The sequence below is a fragment of the Carassius auratus genome, chromosome 44, assembly GCF_003368295.1.
Source record: "Carassius auratus strain Wakin chromosome 44, ASM336829v1, whole genome shotgun sequence".
In the NCBI taxonomy this organism is placed as follows: domain Eukaryota; kingdom Metazoa; phylum Chordata; class Actinopteri; order Cypriniformes; family Cyprinidae; genus Carassius; species Carassius auratus.
In genome coordinates, this window is record NC_039286.1 from 15,006,852 (window position 1) to 15,025,463 (window position 18,612).

At 36.5% G+C, this 18,612-nt stretch overlaps 2 protein-coding genes across 2 annotated transcripts; both read right to left on the reverse strand.

Moving 5' to 3' along the window:
* Nucleotides 1-1,798: 1,798 nt before the first annotated feature.
* LOC113062637 (triosephosphate isomerase A-like) lies at nt 1,799-5,406 on the reverse strand. Its single transcript, XM_026232627.1, has 7 exons — nt 5,201-5,406; nt 4,176-4,299; nt 3,998-4,082; nt 3,734-3,866; nt 3,552-3,637; nt 3,159-3,246; nt 1,799-2,330 (listed from the first exon to the last, which is right to left on the reverse strand). Exons 1-7 carry the CDS (start codon nt 5,310-5,312, stop codon nt 2,212-2,214), a joined length of 747 nt encoding a protein of 248 aa, XP_026088412.1. The 5' UTR covers nt 5,313-5,406; the 3' UTR covers nt 1,799-2,211.
* A 1,423-nt stretch (nt 5,407-6,829) lies between these two features.
* On the reverse strand, nt 6,830-17,049 carry LOC113062023 (guanine nucleotide-binding protein G(I)/G(S)/G(T) subunit beta-3-like). Its single transcript, XM_026231520.1, has 8 exons — nt 16,993-17,049; nt 16,628-16,773; nt 15,031-15,094; nt 14,459-14,615; nt 14,213-14,279; nt 8,779-8,980; nt 8,408-8,624; nt 6,830-7,491 (listed from the first exon to the last, which is right to left on the reverse strand). The coding sequence occupies exons 1-8, from the start codon at nt 17,047-17,049 to the stop codon at nt 7,385-7,387; spliced, it is 1,017 nt and encodes a 338-aa protein (XP_026087305.1). The 3' UTR covers nt 6,830-7,384.
* Between the last annotated feature and the right edge of the window lie 1,563 nt (nt 17,050-18,612).

The following is an 18,612-nucleotide window of genomic DNA, read 5'->3' on the forward strand; positions in this document are numbered from 1 at the left end:
TGAAACAGCTTGAAAGATCAAAGACAATTTTAATATAACTCTGACTGGATTCGTCTGATAGAAAAATTAAATACACATAGGATGCCTCATGGGTGAGTTAAACACAGCCTAATTTTAATTTTTAGTGAACTAACCCTTTAATCTGTAAGTGAGCCATGTGTAGGTAGAATATGTTGATCTTGGCAAGTTTCTGGCTAAACTAATGGCGTGTGTTTGGGGCGGGGCTACTTTTGTCCAAATATATAAGAGATGGCAGTAGGAATGACACTCTTCACTCCTCCTTTAAGACTGATGATCTAAATCCAGCAGTGAAAGAGAGACTTAACAATTATAATGACAGATCTAATTCAAGAACTCGACCGACAGACATGCTTACATGAACAGAGACAAACACTCACTCACTCACAGTTGTGTAGCAAAGTCTCACCCTCAACGCACACGACTCCTTATTCTCTGCCTCCATGGACTTGTAGTCTGTTTCTACCTTTCTTGTCATTTCATCCGTCTCCTCTCTCCCTTTCCCTTCTTGTGGTTATGACTTGGCTTGTTCCCGTCCCTGAAATCTTTTTCCTCCCTGATGACTTATCTTTTCATAATTTTGTGAAATTATTGTGGTGCAAGAAGGAAATGAAAGCAAGATGGAGAGAAAATAAAGAAATCACTGACCAGCCTGTTAAAGACTTGTGTAATAGAATATTAAAGCTGTCATTACTTTCGTCAACCTTGAGTCTCTAAGAGTGTTTTCTTCTCGTCGTTAAAAGCAGGGGAGGACATTTAAATGGCTTTTTACCATTTAGGCACTCAATTATAAAACATTATAACACAGGATGAGTGTTTTAATGGGTTTTTAAAATGGAAAAACTCCAGTCACTGAAGTCTGCTCAATTAAAAAAAAAAAAAAAAAGAAAAGAAAAAAGTACTACTTTTATTCATTGAGGACGCCATAAAGCTGCAGTAGGTAACTTTTGTAAAAATATATTTTTAAAAATCAAGCTCCTCTGGCTCCTCCCAGTGGTCCTATTGCCATTTGCAGAAACTTCATCGCTCCCGGTAAAAAATAATCAATCAGAGCTGCGGTCCGTAACTTTTTTTGTGTTCAAAATGTAGAAAAATGTATATAATGAACGAGTACACCATGAATCCATTTTCCAAACCGTGTTTTTAGCTTGTCCTGAATCACTAGGGTGCACCTATAATAAGTGTTTATATTCGGACTATTTTCGATTGCTTCGGGGGTACCGCGGCGGAGTAACCCAGTACCTTTGTGATTCTTCATAGACATAAACAGAGAGAAGTAGTTCCGGCTACGATGTTCTTCCGCAAGACGCAAGCAGTTCTGTTTATTAACCGCTAGAGCGTCAAAAGTTCCCTACCGCAGCTTTAAATGGATCAAGTGTCAGTTAAGACATGCATTTATTTCGAATAATCTCTGTTCTTTTGGAAGAGAATCCTGAATAAATGTATCAGTTTCCTCAAAAATATTAAGCATCAAAATGGTTTTCATTGATAATAATGTAATACACCTTTGTGTCACAGGAATAAATTACACTTTAAAATATATTCAAATAGGTATTTAAAATTGTAATAATATTTCACAATATTACAGTTTTTACTGCATTTTTTATCAAATAAATGCAACCTTGATTAATCTTAATGATATACAAAATGTTAATTAATTGTACAAATATGAAAATCATGCATAAAAGATGAAAACCATGTAGTCATCTAGTCTTTAGTATCAGTATGCACAGCATTTACGTCAGTGATTAAAATTAGACCAAGAGATAACACTGAGAAAGACAGGACAAACATCTTTTTAATTTTCTACAGAGGTAGTCATTTCTACAGAGGATAAAGTGCTCATTAAGTCACTACAAACTCAGTTAAGCATTCAATGCTGGTCTTTTCAGTTAATCAATGTGGAGAATACAGTATGTTAGATTTCAAGTAGTGTGCTCTTGAAGTGCATAGACAACACAGCGGTTTACTCGAGTGCAGCAGCAAATAACAAACTAACATGCCCAAGCTCTCTTCTATTACTCTGAGTAGAAAGCGAGATGATATTAATATTCCAGTCCAATAACCCAACCCGAACATTTAACATGCAGGTGAGCAAAAGCACTTTCAGACCTGCTGGAATGAAAACAAGAAGCAGGTATACACTGATTGAACACCGCAGTGGTTTTGGACCATCAAAATGGCTGAGCATCTCTATGTGCGGGCATTTATGATGTCAACAAACTCAGGCTTAAGGGAAGCACCTCCAACCAGGAAGCCATCAATGTCAGGCTGGGCCGCAAGCTCTTTGCAGTTTCCCCCAGAAACAGAGCCTGTGACATGAGGAGAGAAGAACATAATTGTTGAGAGAAAACCAACAAAGCATCATTTTTTTGCCGTTAAGTAAAAAGGATCAGCATTTAGTCAATAAAGATAAGTTTCAATTAAATTACATGTTATAAAGCAATATTAACTTGTATTTTAACCGGACACTTGATGGATTTGTTTATTACAATTTACAAATACACGCTTTTTTGCTTGACAAGACATTAATTGATGGACTGGAGTGGTGTGGATAACACAATTATTGTGATGTTTTTATCGGCTGTTTTGACTCTCATTCTGATGGCACCTATTCACTGCAGAGGATCCATTGGTGAGCAAGTGACATAATGCTAAATTTCTCCAAGAAACGAACTGAGAGCAAATACTAATATTTGGGTGAACTATTCCTTTAACAAGAAGACTTTTAAGTAAAATTGTGTAAAATAAAGAGTTTAAACAACAATTCCAGTCGCATAAACAGTAGAGCACGGCGCTAACAATGAGAAGGTCATGGGTTTGATTCACAGGGAATGCATGCAATTAAAAGAAAAAAGTAAACTTCAAATGCAGTCTAAGTTGCTTTTGGATAAAAGCATCTGCCAGATGCAACAGTAAATATGAAGGCAATTTAGTGCATTATTATTTGCTCTCATTAAATTGCATGAAACGTTGACAGCACAGTCATTCTGCTCAACATCTTTTGTGTTCCACAGATAGAAGAAGGTTTCAGGGATGTGCAATGACATGAGCTGAATAGATGACAGAACATTCCCTATGCTACATCTTTAAGGTCACTCAGAATTGAAGACAGGATGTTCAGAACACTGCAGACTCACCTCCATAGATGATGCGCACAGAGTCGGCTACTGCATCCGACACATTCGCTCTCAGCCATCCTCTCAGCTTCTCATGCACCTCCTGAGCCTGCAGCACACAAATGACAGACTCTGAACACTTATACAAAGATATATGTTTATATAAAGAATGGAATGGAAAGCTTCCATTGATATATATATATATATCTATCTTCATGGAACGGTTGTTGATGCAAATAAAGAACCTTTGTTTTTTAAGAGTGCAGCAGTTGCAACACCAAATGAAGTACATGATCATAAACAGAATCACTTTAAACTACAGTACAATGTAAATTATTATCCATGCTTTAGTGCACATATGCAATGCAAGCAAGCAAACATGATAACCATATGATTGATGGATAGTAGATTAACCTGATCAGGAGTGGCGGTTTTGCCAGTGCCAATGGCCCACACTGGTTCATATGCTATAACCACACGAGTCCAATCCTTAACATTGTCTATAAAATATAGAAATTCATCATGCCATTTTCCTATGCATGAAAAGGGTCCTAAAATCATGCAATGTTAAAGTCACATCAGATTTGTGTTTTGACCTGCTATGACATTAGTCTGTTCAAACACCACGTCTTCAGTGGTTCCAGCTTCTCTCTCCTCTAGTTTCTCCCCAATGCAGGCGATCACACCCAAATCGTTCTCTAGGCAATGGGCCACTTTCTGGCCAATCAGCTGCAAAGCACATTACAGCCAATCAGAGTGAAACAGAGCTGAATAGCACAAGATATGCATCAACACGAGGCCTGAATTTCATCACACAGAAAAGCAAAGACATAAAAGGGCTTGGACTCCTATTAAAACACCTCATCGCTCTCACCAAACACGTGACGCCTCTCAGAATGGCCCAGAATGACCCACTCGACACAGCAGTCTTTAATCATCGCTGGGCTAAAGCAGAGAACAGAAATAAGGTTTTAGAGTTTTGATGGTGATAAATGGTTGTTCATAAAAACTATAAGAGATACCAATGAGCACATATACCTGATCTCCCCGGTGAAGGCTCCTTTGGGTACCTTATAGCAGTTCTGGGCGGCCACACCGATCCTCTGGTCCAGCTCAGACCTCACATAATCAAGATAAATGGATGGCGCTCCACACACCACCTCTAAACAATGAAGACAAAACCACTGCTGTCATGATATATGATTATGAAAGCCAGACTGAGCACTTTTAAATGAATAGTTCATCCCAAACCGAAACACCTGTCATCATTTACTCACCCTCCTTTCACAGTTTTTGTGAGAAATATTTATTACTGTTGTTTACTACCTCTGAATTCTTTTGTTAGATGTTTTTCTCCAGGTAGAATGGGAACAAATTATGGAAGCAATTCTTTGAATTCCAAGTTAACAACTGACAATTCAGTTTATATCTTGCAATTCTTTTTTTTTTTTTTTTTATCTCGTGATTGAAATGGGCTTCTATAGAAAATTATTTGGTGAACAATTTTCTTATGCATTTTCTATGTGTATAGGACAAATAGTTTGTAGGACCAAAAAATGGAAATTAATAAAGAAGCTGAAGTAGGTCTTTGAAAAAGGTGTTGCTTATTAATCTTTTTAATTATTTATTATTATTCAATATCTCTGAATCTATTAGATATTTCCCCCAGGTAGAATTGGAACAAACCATTTTTTGCAAATAGGCCTAATATAAAGTTTGTAGGATTAAAAATTCTAAATTAATAATTAAGCTTCCTAATAATGAACCTTTCTCCAGGCAAAATGCGTTTCTTATGAAAAATTATATTTTACAGTGATGACATGGAATGATATAATAAAATCAACTGTATTTTATATTTAATGTAAAAGCAGTTCGAACACGAGCCTCCAGTCATTGAAAGTGTCACGTGACGTCATGCAGCAAAGCTCTCTGACGCATGTAAACAACTGTAGCGATTATAGTCAAAATACAGCAGGACTGATAGGTTCATTTGACAAACTAAAATACTTTCAGCTTAATGTCATTTCGACTAAACAACATAACTTCAAATGAACGCCATGGACCTGTTTCATCGTTGAGACTGGCTGTATTCAAGGTCATTATGAGCTCGCCCAAACTCTCCTTATCGCCGTTCATTTTCCAGTTTCCCCCGACGAAGAATTTTCTTGAAGACATTATTGCAAGACAAACCGATCGGACCAAACACGCCAACTGCAGAATAATCGCTCCCGTTAGATAATTTACTATGGAGAAGGTCAGCTTATAAATATTCAATGTGGAAGCGCTTTGGCATTGGAAGATGTCAAGAAACGTCACGACGACGTAATTAATATTCATATGATAATTCAATTCATGAGAGCAACGTCTCGTCGGCGCGATGCAAGTACTCAGCTTTCGCTAGGAAATCAGCTGCATGGAGCGTAAGCTTATTAAATATAATAATAATAATAATTATAAAAACGCTACGAATACTGAGCAGTCAGATCTCTTATAATCTGTTTAAATTGTATAGAATGACTCAGTGGATTTTTAAAGAATTTGATGAGATCACTAAGGAAATTGCTTCTATTTTACATTTACAAAGCAAATTACATTATTTAATATCCAGCATGATTTTCAGATGAACAAGTAATGTTTAATATAAAGGAGATCACATGGTGAGTGAGTGGCATTTGAAGAATTCTTTAAAAAAAAAAGGTCACTTACTAGCACATAGCTTTCCCTAGAAAATAAGTCAGTTCCATATAAATCTCTTTAATATTAATTAATTATTGAATTATTAACACTTTGTTTTAATGCCCTTTTGAATGCTTTTGTACTCAGTGTGCCTATATTATGTAGCTTATACTATATTACTCAGTGCAATGCATATTGTTCTGAAACAGCTTTATTTGTCATATATATTATGTCTTCATCATTTCACAGCCAAAGTAGAGTCACAGACTTCACTGAGAATAGGAACATTCCAATTACTTGTCTGACGTTTCTCTGTGAAAAGCTCTTTTGAAAGTGGATTAGAGTAAGTCTCAGGTCCTCCTTCTTAAGTGAATGAAAAAACACCTGTCTGATCTACTTTCTCAAGGTGACTTGGATTGCAGTAGGTGATAATATACTTAAAGGTATTAGGTTTACAATGTGACTTCACAATAGAACTAAAAGACTTGAAACTTTGGTGGGTAAATTGCCATATTAATATTAATTCTCATCTGGATGACTAAACATTTGTAGACACTTTGCATGGGCTGAAGTTGCATAGCAAACTTTTTTCTTCCTATAAATTTATACTGCAGTTAAACTTTCCACAAGCATAGTTTTGTGGGCGTATTTACATTTCAGACATTCGATTTTCTTTCCAATAATATTTTCTTCTGTCATAGATTCTTTAGTGAAAAAGTGCCCAATGCAAATTGTCTGTCCTAAGACATTTGCACAACAATTTGTTCTGTTAAAATAGAAACATTGCTAAGATCAGCATTGTTTTCAATTATGTTATTAATTATTTCAATTACCCTAAAATCATAAAGCAAATAGATACACACAGCACACACTAAAATATTGTTTAATGCAGAACACTATGTTTATTAGAAAGTTATTCAAGTAACCCCTGCAATTTGTATGTGAAAGTCCTACAAAAAGATGAAAGAAGTAAATATAGACATTTAATCTTTTAACATATTTTGTCATTTTGAGGGCTTTGGGAATCAAAATCCAACTGTGTGCCAGGTCAAAGTTGTCACTATCATCAAAGAGCCGTAATATCAGATCTCAGACAGTGTGTGGTTGTTGGGGAAAAGTCACTGTACATTTTCTTCTGCATTCTGTAGTCATTTGTAATAAATAAAAACCTTTATCTAAGGAGAAGGATTTTTATCTGACAAAAAGAAGTGTAATATATTTCAAATTCTTAAAAGATTATTCATTTTCTTCAGTTTTTAAGCGATCAAAAACACGAATTTCAAATCAAAGTATCGTTGTCTTGAGATTGCCATGTGATGATAACATTAATGCAGTCCTGTGTTAGTTGCAACTTAGATTTTTACAATTAAATATTGCATTTATACTCATGAAATGCAGTCTTCCAGAAATCCCACACATACAGGTGGACCATTGCATGTTTTGTGTGTGAGATTCTTTGTTGCTTGGAAATGGATCATTTCTCATCCTCTCTCTCTCAACATTTACTCATCCTTTCTTTCTCATTCTCATTCTCATATTCATTCTCATCTCATCTTGTCTCAGTGTCCAACTCAGTTCCAGATCTTCAAGAAGCTGTCCCATGAGCCAGTGCAAACACACATGCCATCTTCTGGTACTCCAGTGCAGCTCACCCTGTTGTCATGGCCAGACAACACACCTACAAAGAGAAAGGAAGTAAGTGAGAGGATTCATTTGACAGGACTTTGTTCTTTATGCACATTCATTTAATTTGCAGTGAAATGGAAGTAGCAAGTGATCTTTTCTACTGTGTTGTGACATAAAAGAAAATAAAAAAGGGTGATTCTATGCATAGGTTGTTGATTAGATGTTAAGATGTTACATTCAAAAGTGGGGGCAAATAAACACAAACTTGCAACGACAAGGTTTAAATGAACTAAATGATAGGAGAAGAAAGCAGAAAGAAGTCTGACACTTCCATTGGAGGATCAAGTTATGACATTTTGATTAAATATTGGTGCAAAGGTAAAAGTTCACCTCTCAAGAAGAACATCTCTCAAATGCATACTAAAATATATTCCGCAGTTTGAGATTTCATAAGGTACAAGCTGATATGTATTTTTTATTTGTAATTTAATGCACAAATAAATGTGAGCAAAATGCACTTATACTAGAAATTGTCTATTTTAAGTGCACTGTGTTCACATTTATTTGTGCATTCAATTAAAATGTTAACGCATAAAATAACTAATTTTATATTCTGGCATTTATGTCTACTGTTGACTTCCAGCCTTTTTCACATTTTTATCTCTATCTATCTTCATGTCTCATTCATGAGTATGTAATATTGGACAGCAAGCATTTGGGAGATTTTAGAAGTTGAAGAGCCCCCTATGAAAACATCCTGGCTCCGCCACTGAGTACATTTTTAGCAGATTTTATTTTTTTAAATGCTAGAAGAGTGTTTTTTAATATTTAGAAATAGGCTACATACATAAATAGCTGCTCAGTGGAGTTACCAAGATGGCCATCGAGTGATTTGACTTGCTTAAAATGGACTTTGTTCCTTCTTAATCAGTATTCACTCCATCTGCGACGACTTTCTTTCAACTCACCCACTTTCTCGCCCTTTAGTGAGTCCCAAATATTGCAGTTGAAGTCGTCGTAGCCAGCAAAGATGAGGCGGCCAGATGTAGATAGAGCCAGTGATGTCACACCACTGTTCAGTGCAGCATCCTGGTAACAGATCACTTCTTGATCGGCACGAATATCATACATTTTGCATGTGCAGTCATCCGAGCCAGTGATAATTGCATTTCCACTAGGGATGAACTGAAGAAAGAGGAAGTTTGGTAAATCCATTTCCATTTATGTGCTTTGCTCTTAAATTAAATGGGAAAGACTTGAATCTTTGAAACTGTTAGGAGGTTAGCATCATCAGTGAATAAGCCAAAAAACAACTGTGAGTTTCCCATGTTTAACTCACTGAAATGGCATTGATGTCACTCGTGTGACCCTGGAAGGTTTGCTTGCACTGGCCATCCCTGACATCCCACAGCTTGGCCAGAGAGTCGCAAGCACCAGAAACAAAGCTGTTCATGTCCGGAGACAGAGACAGACACATGCAATCGCCAACATGGTTCAGGAAAACAGTCTTCTGCTTTCCAGTCTCCAAATCCCACAATGCACTGGTAGAAAAATGGGAGGGAAACAAGCAAAACTGTAACAAAAGACAAAGAGTGGTGCTTTCTGGTTCGTCTCAACAGGCAGTTGCTGGTCTCTAGATGTTTATGGGATATATCCTTTACTAGACTGCAAGTAACTTAAAGTACACATGAAATCAAAATGACTATATTTACTTTGTTCGCCTAAATTGATCGTTTTGTGCTGAACAATTCATCCATGCGAGTCAATCCACACAAAAAAAATTTTTTGGCTTCATAATCTTTAATCAAAATCTGAAAATGCCCCTCCCCTCTGCATTGGAGGACTTTCACTGATGACGTAGGCTTGAGGAATTGGGCGTCTGCTTAATCCGTAACCACGCCCCTCCAACTGACAGTAGACAGGCTGCCTGTGTGTTTGCGAGCATTGACAGCGCGTGAAAGGAGAGATGGCGAGGAGGTGCATTTTTGGTTGTGGAACTCACAGAACACTTTTCCCTTTCCCTAAAATTCCCTCGTTACGGTCCAGATGGATCGATTTTATTACATTTCGAGGAAGGAGGGATAACAGAGTGTTCACGGATGTCCTCGAAGCACTTCACGCGCGAATACTCCAAAAATAGGACAGAACACGTAATGGGGTTCTTGAAATATCTGTCATTAATAGGTAACGCTGTCCCGTCAGTGTACACCGTTGGTACCTCACAAAGTTTGACGACGGTGAGTTGAAATGAACCATGTCTCATGCAATTGAACACACCTACTTATCTAGATCCAATCAGGTACTAGTTGGAAAATAAGCCACGCCCACTATTTTCCTCATTTATTATTCCGTTTCTCTCGGAAATACGTCACAACACTGGAGAAAAGCCGTTTGCAACTTCCGTTTCACGGGGACTTTAATATAAAGTAAAGCACAACCTCGGATGCCAGTATTTTGAGGATGCTACGTCATCGACATCCGTCGAAGGACTGTTCCAATGTCGAGGATCCTCTGAATTTCAACCAAGGACTGAGTCCTTCGTTCGAAGAATATCCCATACACAGGAAAGGATGCATATGTGTATCCTTCGCGCTCTCAAATCACCCACAATCCTATGCGCGCAGCTTTGCTATCTAACGTTAGTTCAAAAGTTAAAAAATGTCGAACATTAACGTAGTCGGAGCATTAACGGTTTTTATTTACGTTACCAAACATTTGTTATAACTGTAGTAAATATAAGTAAAGTTTGACGTTTAAATGCCAGTACAAATTACTACTGATATTGTAAATTATACAAATACAAATGGTTAACTGAACCAGACCTGTCATTTAACAATTGGTTGTGTCAAAGGCATTTCTTTTATAAATAACTATTTAAGTTGTCCAAGTAATTTAATGATACCATTCACAGCGTTATTCAAACGGATCTTTTCACTGACGTAATGACGCAATTACGCGCACTTGCTAGCCTGTTCCATTTACGTGTTCTCCGTATGCTAAAGAGGAGTCTCACCTAGATTCTGAAGGAAGTCACTTGGAAGGATCAGTCCTACCAAGGAAGTATCCTTGACATTGAGAAACGCCTACGGAGTAGCTTTTTCAAGTATCTGTACTTTACTGGAGTAGTTTTATTTTGAGTAACTTTTACTTTTACTTCACTACATTCCAAAGCATAAGATCATACTTTTAACTTCACTACATTTCATAAAACATATCGTTACTCCCTATAATATATCACGTGCTCCGACACGCAGAAGCGGTGTCTGATTCATCATGAACGAACTGAGTCTTTTCAAAATAAACTTTAATCGGATCGCGAATCGCACCAAACGATTCGTTTACGAATTAGAATGATCCGATTGCAGCTGTTCTGGAGTCGACCACTCACTGATTCAAATGAACCGTTTAGTGCGAGTCTCCAGAAGTAAGAACCGGCAGATCTTGTGAGCGTGCGTGCGTCTGATGTTGCTAAAAGTAAGTTATTAATGTCGAAATTTAGGATTAATTATTGTAACTGAAAATCATATTTAGGTCAAAATTGTCAGTTGTTTGGGAACTAAATCCGCTGTAAAGAGTGATCTGTTTAAGCCCACTGAAATGCAACAGTGCAAACGATGCAGACACATCAATCAGCGTCTCTGTGTTTTAGGTTAAAAAATAAAATAAAATAACCTTAAACTAACACAGATTAAATAAAATAACTCATGCATGTCCAAATGCTACCGTAATATTAACAGTTTTATTAAAATGCTACCATGACGTCTGTTTTTATATTGTGTATCAACAGTAACGTTATACATATGTATATTGTTTGGATTAACTAGACGAGTAACGTCAGACAGACATGAATGTTTATTCATAACCGTACTGAAAATAAGTAAATATTGTAGCTGATGCTAAATGTCTAGCTAACAAGCTTGCTGGTGCTAACTTGAGGTAATTTTTATAAATAATGTCCAAATATTTTTATTCAACCACCTATATATATAGGCTATGTATATAGATTACATCTAGGGACAAAAGAAAGGATGTGATGTTCAGAACATGGTAACAACAGTAATTATCAAAGAGGGGAAGAGATGCACCCCGTTTGGCCAGGGGTGTTTTTACACCACAGACAAGGTTTGAGAAGGAAAAAATCATTATGAAAATATAATTCTATTTTCCTTAAAATGTTCTTCCTAACTTCAGGCCTCATTATCATGTCATATATAACTGTGATGTTCTGTAAAACCACAAACTTTAAAACACTTTAAAACACAAGTCCATATCAGCAACAAAAATATATCTTGACTCCATATAGTGGATATTTTGGAAAAAATCCCAGGTATTTTGAGCAGTAGGATTATATATAAAAAAAGTGCTAATATAAAATTAAATTAGCCTATATAAAATTGCAAACATCTATCTTTGAGTACTTTTTTACTTAAGCACATGAAAAAATGGAGTACTTTTGTACTTTCACTTGAGTAAAATTGAAAAAGGAGTACTTTTACTTTTACTGGAGTAATATTTTATTATACGTATCTGTACTTTTACTCAAGTTTATTTATTTAATTTGAACTTTTTATTCATCAAAGAATCCTTAAAAAAGTATCACAGATTCCAAAATATTATTTGGTAGCACAACTATTACCAAACACAGCAGAACGGTAGGAAACTTCACTCCTCTTATTATTTCTCTTTTACTATAGCGATTTATTTTTAGATACGTGATCTGAGTCTTTCATAGATTTGTAGAGTTATTATAGAGTATAGAGTTATTAGAGAAATTGAGTTATTTTTTACATTCTTTGGTCGAAGTTTTCAGATCGGCACTTCGGAGCCTGTTCGCGACTCTGTTGATTCAGATCGGCACTTCGGAGCCTGTTCGCGACTCGGTTGATTCAGATCGGCACTTCGGAGCCTGTTCGCGACTCGGTTGATTCAGATCGGGACTTCGGAGCATGTTCGCGACTCGGTTGATTCAGATCGGGACTTCGGAGCCTGTTCGCGACTCGGTTGATTCAGATCGGGACTTCGGAGCCTGTTCGCGACTCGGTTGATTCAGATCGGCACTTCGGAGCCTGTTCGCTACTCGGTTGATTCAGATCGGGACTTCGGAGCCTGTTCGCGACTCGGTTGATTCAGATCGGCACTTCGGAGCATGTTCGCTACTCGGTTGATTCAGATCGGCACTTCGGAGCCTGTTCGCGACTCGGTTGATTCAGATCGGGACTTCGGAGCCTGTTCGCGACTCGGTTGATTCAGATCGGCACTTCGGAGCCTGTTCGCGACTCGGTTGATTCAGATCGGCACTTCGGAGCCTGTTCGCGACTCGGTTGATTCAGACCGGGACTTCGGAGCATGTTCGCGACTCGGTTGATTCAGATCGGGACATCGGAGCATGTTTGAGATTTTTTTTAATTCAAATCTGGATATCGAAGCAGGAATTGTTTGTCAAACAGTTAATTGGTGATAAATGAATATTTGGACTTGAGGCTTTTTTTTTTTTTAACCTGTCGATTCAGCATGTACATGGACCCACACACAAAGGTGGACACACTCTAGACTTAATCATCAGTAGAGCTCTAAACTTTTCATCCATTGTTATTAAGGACGTTATTCATAACCGTACTGAAAATTAGTAAATATTGTTAGCTGATGCTAACTGTCTAGCTAACAAGCTTGCTGCTGCTAACTTGAGGTAATTTTTATAAATAATGTCCAAATATTTTTATTCAACCACCTATATATATATATATATATATATATATATATATATAGATTACATCTGGGGAGAAAACAAAGGATGTGATGTTCAGAACATGGTAACTACAGTAATTATCAAAGAGGGGAAGAGATGCACCCCATTTGGCCAGGGGTGTTTTTACACCCCAGACAAGGTTTGAGAAGGAAAAAATCATTATGAAAATATAATTATATTTTCCTTAAAATCTTCAGGCCTTATTATCATGTCATATATAACTGTGATGTTCTCTAAAACAACAAACTTTAAAATACTTTGTTCTTACTGGTGAAAATCAGATGGTCATCTCTGTTTTCTCTCAGGTATATCACAGTGTAAGCTTCACAGTGAACATTACTCTCGTCAGCGTAGTCCATATCAACAACAAAAATATATCTTGACTCCATAAAGTAGTTATTTTGGAAAAAATCCCAGGTATTTTGAGCAGTAGGATTAAAAAAAAAAAAGTGCTAATATAAAATTAAATTAGCCTATATAAAATTGCAAACATCTATCTTTCAGTACTTTTTTACTTAAGTACATAAAAAATTGAGTACTTTTGTACTTTCACTTGAGTAAAATTGAAAAAGGAGTACTTTTACTTTTATTGGAGTAATATTTTATTATACGTATCTGTACTTTTATTCAAGTACTTGATTTGTGTACTTTGTTATTTTTTATTTATATTGCACTTTTTAGCAAATATAGCATGCAAACTATATACTAGATGTATTTTAAGAATAGTATAGTATATTGCAAACAGCCTTGTTGTAACTATTTTACAACTATTTCTTATGAACTGAAACAAACTGAAATAAACATAACTATTTGTGTCATGAACTTTTATGAATGTGCCTTGAAGTGCTGAGATTTCACATTAAGCTCGTACGGATGACTTTTACGGTTTGGTGCTTTTTTGTTGCCATTCTCATTCCGTTTAATCTTATTTAAAGTAGTGGCCAAGAAAAAAAAAAGGAATACTCATAAAAGTTTGTAAAAAAATTCATTTTGATATTTGGATGAACTAATATAAAAATACACAAACCATGTGGTATCACCAGAGGCGGTTAGAATCTCTGTGTCACTGAGGAAGCGTGCACAGGACAAGTAACCTATGAAAAATAAATAACATTTCATTTTCATTGACTCATAGCACAAATAAACACAACAGGAGTTGACAACTGTGCTTTACAGTGTAAAAGACTATGATACATGATTCAAATGAGAAAGAAAGCAATAACACATAATGAGATGTATCAAATAAATAATAATGATTTCTGTACTTCTGTACCTGTATGAGCATCCAACTCCTTCACGGTCTTGATTACAGGTGTCTTTAAGTTGTAAACTGTACACATGTTGTCGAGACCACCGCTGGCCACAAGGTTTCCAGAAGGAGCATATGCACAGGTCATCACCCATGAGGACTTGAGGGGAACAGCATTGACCTACAGAAAGAGGAACATTTTATATAATATTATAACATTTCCCTGAAGGAATTCTGATTTAAAGTTAAAGGAGAAGTATGCCATTTCCACACAATCAAATGTGAATGCATAATAATAATCACTCTTTTCGAAGATGTTTACCAGGTTTTGTTGCTTAAAAAGATGAACATCATCAAAAACTGACAGCACCACATTGACCCAGTGGGTGTGAGTTTGTGTGTGAAATGTCATGATTCATCAATAACTTTAGAATTAAAATTTGTTCTAGATGTACACCGTAAACACATGCATGCAAAAATCACATACTCTGGGAGGAATCATAAACCTGTTCGGATCATATTTTATAGATATTTATTATATAGCCCAAAATATTTATAGATAATTAGATCCCCATCTTCTCTTAAAAGTGTATCACCTTATTTCCAGAGTGAGAGTCCCAGATGAGAAGTTTGCCATCCTGTGATGCACTGACCATTAGCCTAAAGACACCAATGAAAGGCTGGTAAGACAACGGGATGTATTATTTCATATATAATCTACCCCTCGTCGTATTTAATGTACACATAACTTTACAGATAATTGCCGTGAGTGCATGGAGATTTATTTTCCATATTTTATTATGTTTGGCTTGCAAAGGTTGTGTTAGTATAGCCTTGACAACATGTGTTAGCTAGTTCAATTTATTCGGATTTTTTAAGGATTCTAATAACTGTAAAAATAAATAATGCAGTTCAATTCGAATGTATTCCAAAATAGTATATGTATGTCTTTATATTAGTTCCGTCAAACGATTAATCATGATTAATCGCATTCAAAATAAAGGTTTTTGTTCACATAATATATTTGTGTGTGCTGTGTATATTTATTATGTATATATTAATTAGGGCTGTGCAAAAAATCGAATGCTATTGCACATCTCACCACGTGCATTCGGATCAGGGTTGCCAGGTTTTTACAACAAATCCTGCCCAGTTGCTTTTCAAAACTAGTCCAAAACTAGCCCAATCGCGCTTTGAGGTGGTTCCCCGATAAAAATTGCTTCCCGGGGTTAAAATATACATTTTTTTGCAGGGCTGCCTTGGTAAAAATTCGCATTATTTGCTAAATATCACGTTATTTGTATTGGGGTCGCTTCGACCTGCCGACATGAAACACAACCACAGACTTGGCAACACTGGTTGGCATTTACTACACAGAGCCGTAATTCACTGACAATCTACACAAAATCGATGTTAAAATTGCAGGCGATTCTTTGTCGATTTTGAAAACGATTTTGTGTTTTCGGTAGACTACGGCTCTGTTTAGTATCTGCCGCTCCACCTGTACCAGTGTTGCCAAGTCTGCGGTTGTTTTTCATATCTGCAGTTTGAAGCAACCCCAATACCAATAACTTGATATTTAGCCCCTAAAATGCGAATTTTACCAAGGCAACCCTTCCAAAAAATGTATATTTTAACCCCGGGTACACAAATACACAAATTTAACATTTGTGTGCTTATATACATAATAAATATACACAGTATACAAACATAATGTAAACAAAAACTTATTTTGGATGTGATCAATCGTTTGACAGCACTAATATATATATATATATATATATATATATATATATATATATATATATATATATATATATATATGTAGGTATATGTCTACGTATATATGCATTTGATTTTGCTTTCAAAGCGGTTTCTTAAATACAATGAGGCTAAAGTTTTTTCCAGGCCACTGACCCTGATAATTGATCGAACTAAGAATTAGCTAATTCACGGTGACCTCAAGGTACAGTTGACTTCTGTGTGAGAGCTATTAACCTGCTTGAGCTATTCATTTGACAGCAAAGGTCAACAGGTAAACCAATGTAATTCTCTTTCTGTTAATTATTTTTCCCCCTTGAATTTACTTTTGAAGTCCAAACAGATAATTGATAAATATTACTTAATATTTATATAGTGCAGTGTAACTCTGCACACCTTATGATTTGACTTGACCCGTACTGATGTTCTCACCTGTTGTCTGTACTCCAGTGCATGGCATAGATTTTGGCCAGATGGCCTTTGAGGGTCTTCCTGGTTTTGAGTTGGACCTGAGGGGCCGGAGCCACCCCGGCAGCAGCAGAGGCCATGTCTGTGTCGTGTACTGCTTTACGAGCTGCCTAGTAGGGGAACAAATATCTAGAAAAAATAAAATAGTCGCAGGACCAGCCAAACTATGAAAAAAAGTGTGACTTATAGTCCGGAAAATATGGTATATATATAAATAGAAGCTAAAGATGAATATAGATTTTAGCGTATCAAAGACCATATAACTATGTTCTTTAACTGTTTCATTGTGAAAGTACATCCAATATTTAAGAACTTTATGGCAGTCTCACCTCAATCTGTGTCTTCAGGGCTTCGGCCTCCTTTTTCATCTGCTCCATTTCACCCATGGCTGCAAATAAAGCAATCAGGAAATAAAAATAAAATAATTAAACATAAAAAAATGACTATGATTGAACTATATAGGCCTTGTGTGTGATTATTACAGCCAGTGTTGCCAAGTCAAAATAGGGATAATTTTACACTGTTGTTGCGTTTTCTTTCTTTTTTTTTTTTTTTGATGTCCGTGATCTCCCAGAAACGTCAACAGAGGGTAAAACTGTGAAAAACAACAACAACAACAACAACAAAAACATAATTGGGCCAGTTTTGGACTATATTTTTGGGAGCAACTGAGGTGGGGGTTTTTTCAGAGTACTGGCAACCCTGATTACAGCATCAGACATGTGGAAGAGATTTAATAATATCGATGACTTATAATTTGACCTTATATGGACAAATATTTAAACCTGACTTTGATTTGATGCAGAACCTCTTAGCCAGTCATAAAACATCTCAGTGGACAACAATTAGTCTTGAACTCTGAATGTAATATCTCAGAAAGCAGGTTCTTCATATCTGTAGGAATACACTAACACTGAATATAGTGTGGCATCGTGAGAGACTGTGTCATAGATGGAAGGTATGTGCCATCTAGGTGGCTGCAGTATGGGGACTACAAACCAAGATGGCCACCTGCTCCCAAACTACAGTTACCAAGTTCCTCAGTGGGGGAGACACAGCTGTTGGGAGTGAAGGGGAAAAAGGTAATGATGAGCTGGGAACAAAGGGACTTTCCCTGCATTCCATTCGGAAGGGCACATCCCTATGCCCTAATCCCTTCAAAGGGTTTAACCTACGAAGTGAGAGATTCGAAGGGTTGAAGGGTGTAGGGGAACAAATAACTGTTTTGAACACACCATTTGATTCTTCTTGTGTGTGTGTAGAGAGAAGCTGGATACATTTTGGCTTTTGGAGCTGATGATTAAAAAATAAAAAGAGAAACATGTAGCTTGACCTCAGCCTGGACTCAATTTGTGAAGCAGCCTCTCACAATGTCACAATAGATTTGCACCAAAGAAAATCAATGGTTAGCAACAACATTGTCTGCCATTTATGAGTTCAGCTTGAGTTCAGTAACGCTAGCAAATGCTAATGATACTGCGAATTTGTTATTTAAAATTCAAATGCGACATGTCAAATTATGTTATTGGTGTAAAAAAAAAAAAATCTAAATCAAAATTCAGAACCTAGCACCAAGCTACTAAATCAGTCCTTCAAAGTCCACTAAGTCCACGAGACTGTAGGGTGTCCCATTTGTCATTTTAAATAAAAATTTAATTTTAAATTAAATTTATGGATTTAGCAGACGCTTTTATCCAAAGTGACTTACAGTGCATTCAGGCTATCAATTTGTACCTATCATGTGTTCCCGGCGAATCGAACCCCCAACGCTTGATAACGCAATGCTCTACCAATTAAGCTACAGGAACACTTTACATGTTAGCGTTCAGAGGAAGACCGCAAGGGTTTAGGTTGCCATTTGGGACAGGGCCACAGTCCTATTCAAGCCTTATTATAAAGTAAAATATATGTGCAATTTATGAAACAAGGCAAATAAAAAAGTGCAAAAC